The following is a 5,213-nucleotide window of genomic DNA, read 5'->3' on the forward strand; positions in this document are numbered from 1 at the left end:
ACAATTACCAAATTATTTCCAAAATATTTCATAACTATGAACATGATGTCCTCTGAATGCAACGACAGATTTCTGACTAGATAACTTGATTTAGTTGGCCACATATGTAATGAAAGTGTACAAATGTTCAGTAAGAACAACTGAAAAACAACACAATAAGCTAACATCAAAGGACAAGACCCTTAAGTGCATTCTTCACAAGTAAACTGCATCAAAAGAATTCTGCTTCCTACAAGACAAACAATCTCAATAATCTTAAGACAATGCATTCCAAGAAGCAGTGTTGACACTAAAGATTATGCTTTCATACAAAGTTTTAAAAAATACACTTTAATTAAAAGCTAAAGAAACAAGCTTGTGTTTCAGGAGAACTGAATGACCCATGGTTCAGCTGAAGTGCAACTGTTTGAATGACAGGCTTTATATGTGCAAAGGGATGCAACTCTGCACAGCAAACTGCAGTGTTTTGGACAACTGGGCCACCTCATGAGTAAAAGAAGCTCTGTTCTAAGTGATAAGAGACAAATGGTGCCACACTTCTTGAACTGATGCTACAGTAAGATGTGTATAGAGTACTAACTATAAAAAATGGAGATACACAGAATAATTGTGGATGGACATGAGCATGATTGAGACATTACACATTTGAGATTTATGATCCAAATGTAAAATATGTAAATAGTGTACAAAATATAACTTTGAAAACATGTTCTTAAGTACCACAACATGTCTTGGTTTACAAAAGATAAGGAAAGACAGCTTTTCTGTCTTTTGGAAACATGCGGAAGTTTTTGCGGTACCAGTCATGAGTCATGAGGGACATGATGACCTGGTTGACGAGGACGAAGATGCCGATATTGAGGCAGGCCTGATGCTGGAACTGGACAACAATGTTCATGGCCAGATAGATGAGGATCTCACAGAAGAAGTGAGGGCAGCACACATACTCAAACAGTCCGCCATTGGGGAGCAGATGTTGTCGATTCTCTACCACTCCTGCACAGAAGAGAAAGGAGTAATAATGTCCTTAATTAAAAGAAAACTACAAAATTAGTGAGTGGGTTTAATTTTATGCCGCTTTCAGCAATATTCCAGCAATATCACGGCGGGGATACCAGAAATGGGCTTCACACAGTGTACCCATGTAGGGAATCGAACCCGGGTCTTTGGTAAGACAAACGAACCCTTTAACCAGTAGGCTACCCCACTGCCCGAAAACTACAAAAGCCCTAATTCACCTTACAATAGACAGAAACTTTCAAAGACCCAAGCTTAATGTATCTCAGAAGGATTTTTTCTGCGTATTTCTGTCTAAGGGAAATAACTCTTCAGTCCCTGTTTCCACAGAACTATGAGATGTTCAGTTTAATTTCATCTTCAGCTATCCAGTGTACTACAGTATACGTCTATTTCTTTATAACAAATACAACGGAAAAGATTTCCACAACATTGCTTTGTTTCAGAAATGATGTCACCACCATCTCGAGCTAAGCACAAAACTTCTCACACTCAGAGTGATTTGGGCAGCTATTTAAAGGGTTGTGACAGACAAACATGAGGCCTTGGTGGCTGATGGGTCCATGGATATATAATACACTGGACAAACCAGTCCATCCTTTTTATACATTCAAGTCCTCAGTCAAATATGACCACTATAGGTCAAGCACAGCTAAATATTTAAGAGAGGTTGGTGGAAACATCATGGCACTTGATATTCACCCATGGGGGGTCACCCTCTTTATTCTGGGGAGGTAGGGGGTCATCAATTTTGTACAAATGTACTAAGGGGTCAGCAATTTAATTTTGTACATAAAATACTTTAAAAAAATATGCTCAAAAATTAGGGGAGGGAGCATTGATTTTGTACATCACAAGCAGGGGGTGGGGGGTCACTCACTTTGTATATAGATTTTAGAGGGGTCATTGTACATGCTTCTCCATAAATATCATCACCACCACCCTCAACACACCCAAACCATAAATTATTTACGGTACCTAAGTTTAGTATTATTGTATTGAACACAAAATAAAAATTCAATGCTAAATTACCTCTGAACTTAGGAAAATACACCAACAACTTTTCATAATTTAGCCTGGTTAAGGCTCTTAGTTACTAATGCTATGCAAATGCATTTCATCTCACCAGTGTGGCTTTTCCTGAGTTTAGACAAGATGTGCAGTGTCTGATGCTGCAACATTGATGCCAGGAAAGAAGAGGAAGCAGCCCATCACAATGTACACTAGGCCCATCTGATCAACACCTGAAACATCCAGATACAACATAACACTTGATTAATCTGCAACTTCACAGGTCATGGTCGATAATGAAATAAATCAGCATCTGGTAAAATATGCAAACTAGAAAGAAGTTGTCATTCTAGACGAATTAATAACATTACAAATTTTAGGGTTGCTCCATGATGCTAATGGAGTGAGTGAGTAATGTTTTACGCCGCTTTTAATAATATTACAGTAATATCACGACGGGGACACCAGAAATGGGCTTCACACATTATACCCATGTGGGGAATCGAATGCAGATCTTCGGCATGACGAGCAAATGCTTTAACCACTATGCTACCCCACCACCCGATGCAAATGGAGGTTATCTCAGTAGAGCTTTGACAGACAGCCGTCAGAAACCTGAGGGATAAAAAGGCTCCATGGATATATAGAATTACCAAGACATAATCTTTAATTTTGATTGTACTCCGTGTACATGGTATAACTGAGACAGCTAAGATGAAGAGACCTGTCAGTTTGAAGTTGTTAAAATCAGTTGACGCAAGAATGCAGCTGCCAAAGGTGAGATACAGCAGTATCCCCATGATGTAATGTACAACACTGATCCTGCTGTCCGAGAACACGCTGACATAAAGACACTCGTAACATCGCCGCAACACCTGCAGCTCCTCCATCACCAACACCACCACAACAGCTGTTCCTGACACCCCCTCTGCAAAAAAAAGCAAAAACATAAGTCTGTATGTAATGCATCAGATACTATCCACAAATTGAATGGGCATTGATATACATTATTGTTACCCAGGTCAATGCATCACTGCATCAGTGTGCACTCAGTCCCATTATCATCTCAACCTGTCTGGTACCCATTCACTGCTTAGTTTTGCATATTTATAACAAAGTCAAAGGATTACTTGATTTTTTTTACATACTAATAGATCAGCATCTTGATCTTAAGAAGTGAGTTGCCATCTGCTACATACATCACCTTAGTCACATTTTGACGTATGTTAAAGCATCATGATCAAAGTATTCAAACATTTTATGCTTGGCTAATCAACTGAGGGTTTGCACTGATTAATAGTAAAACCACATCAATCTGAATCTCTGTGCTATCATTTAAACAAGCATTGAACAAACTGCATTGCCTCCCCTGCATTTCTCACCCGGTGTGTAGTTGGGTGCCCACAGAGTGTTAAGGATGTTCTGCACTGGTTGTGGGAAGGGAACATGGAACACCACTACTCTCATCAGCAGGACAATGAGGGAAGTGTTCACCACGATGCCAACCACATAGAAGTGGGTGAACCATCTGAAACAAGCATTGATGATAGCATCATTTTTTACCAAGTCAGTAACTAAGTATATACCTGATTTTAGAAATCTAGCTATCAACTTCTAAAATTGGGAATACTTAGACTTTTTGCTCTCCAAAATAAATTAACTTTAATCAACAAAACAGACATTATAGTTACAGAAATGTGTTCATAAAATGATGATATACTGACTGGTCCTAGTTTAGGATATAAAATGCAGTTGTCAATCCATAAAGATCTTCAACTACAAAAACCCAGTACATTACAATGGTAAACTGATCGAGAGAGAGAATGAACCTGTCAGCCTAACTCTCAACAAACTATAAGGATGGTAAAGGGGTTTTTGATTGGAAAGATGTAAATAAAGATAATGGTGTTTAAAAATGCTCTTAATCAGAAACGTGATGAAAAGGCAGTAAGGCCTGCAGCTGTAGTTAGTTAGCAAAATAACAAGTACAAGCTGCACTCAGTTAACTGTAAAGATCTTTTAATTGTCATTAGGTTATAAAGGAAACTTGAGGTCTCTGTTTGACTGACATTTAATCCCAGAAATAATCTGCTTAAGAAATGTCTATTCTATACATACAAAATAATAATAAAAATAATCCAAATGGATCCCAGAACAATGCACATTTCCTAGAGCTGATCGAGGCAATTTACATTTGCACAAACATTCTCGGATTGAGTTTGACTCCATTTTATATTCAGTCTCTATCGTTGTTGAAACAGACTAGATCACTAATTCCTTTCACTGCTCTCTGAATTGATCGAGACTCTGTCTTGTGCTTGTTGCATTGCTGCATACGCACGACTCATTAAACTATAGACTAGACTAGACTCTAGTCTAGAGTTTCCATGGACAATGTCCTCTTTATTAAATTAGCATACATCCTTTTAGGTCAATAACACATCGTCTTGGTAATATATTTGATGGTCCACAGAATCGCAGTAATGACAAACTGACAGTGACAGAATACCAGAAATCACAGTTTCATAATGATATCAACCCGGCGCCTTACCGTTTTGGAACGTCGAAAAGGCTGAAGATTTTCGATTTGCTCTCCTTTTCTCGAAGTTTTCCTATCAGGTATAACCTAGCAAGCACTTCAACATGTGGGAAGACATAGAAAACAAGAAAATAGAAGAGTACAACGGCTAATGTCAAAGCGATCCAGAGTCCACTTCCTACAGACACCGCCATTTTGAAAACCCCGCACCTGCGCTTGAATATGATTGGTCGAAACTGATACGGAAGACTAGTTCTATGACTAAGAAGCGAAAGTACCAGGTACGCAAACGCTCTTGTACCATCTATTGAAATGCATCCGAACTATTATTAATCTAGATGTTATCTGCTGACATAGATTTGGGGACATGCATAATAAGGCTGCATAAACAAATTTTGATTCTCACCAATTTCTTTTTTTTCTTATTCGAGTGGCCACGGATCACGCAGAGAGACTCAACATCACATGATGCCAAATGATAGACACCATGTCACGCCCATCCTCGATAATCTCCAGGGTACTATAGTGGAGATTTATCAGAACGTATACCCTGGAGATTATCCAGGATGTGTCACGCTCAGCCCTTTCAAATGTATTACACCTGTAATTAATGCTTGCAATATAGCGCAAAGGGATGGTGAAATAC

General features: G+C 38.7%; 1 protein-coding gene across 1 annotated transcript; it reads right to left on the minus strand.

Annotated features, from left to right (window-relative positions):
• Positions 1-858: 858 nt before the first annotated feature.
• LOC124262871 (polyprenol reductase-like) lies at positions 859-4,767 on the minus strand. The gene is made up of 5 exons (XM_046697455.1): positions 4,580-4,767; positions 3,411-3,556; positions 2,753-2,956; positions 2,144-2,261; positions 859-996 (listed from the first exon to the last, which is right to left on the minus strand). The coding sequence occupies exons 1-4, from the start codon at positions 4,759-4,761 to the stop codon at positions 2,164-2,166; spliced, it is 630 nt and encodes a 209-aa protein (XP_046553411.1). The 5' UTR covers positions 4,762-4,767; the 3' UTR covers positions 859-996; positions 2,144-2,163.
• Positions 4,768-5,213: the final 446 nt, after the last annotated feature.

Source organism: Haliotis rubra, unplaced genomic scaffold, assembly GCF_003918875.1.
Source record: "Haliotis rubra isolate DU_JTF1 unplaced genomic scaffold, ASM391887v1 Scf86, whole genome shotgun sequence".
Lineage (NCBI taxonomy): Eukaryota > Metazoa > Mollusca > Gastropoda > Lepetellida > Haliotidae > Haliotis > Haliotis rubra.

Bases quoted from the DNA above. Each gene is read 5' to 3' on its own strand.
- LOC124262871 (XM_046697455.1), bottom strand. From the start codon at position 4,761: ATGGCGGTGTCTGTAGGAAGTGGACTCTGGATCGCTTTGACATTAGCC. The intron at 3,557-4,579 runs GTAAGGCGCCGG...TGCTTGTTTCAG, and splicing joins CTTTTCGACGTTCCAAAACG to ATGGTTCACCCACTTCTATG. The intron at 2,262-2,752 runs GTCTCTTCATCT...TGGATGTTTCAG, and splicing joins TAACAACTTCAAACTGACAG to GTGTTGATCAGATGGGCCTA.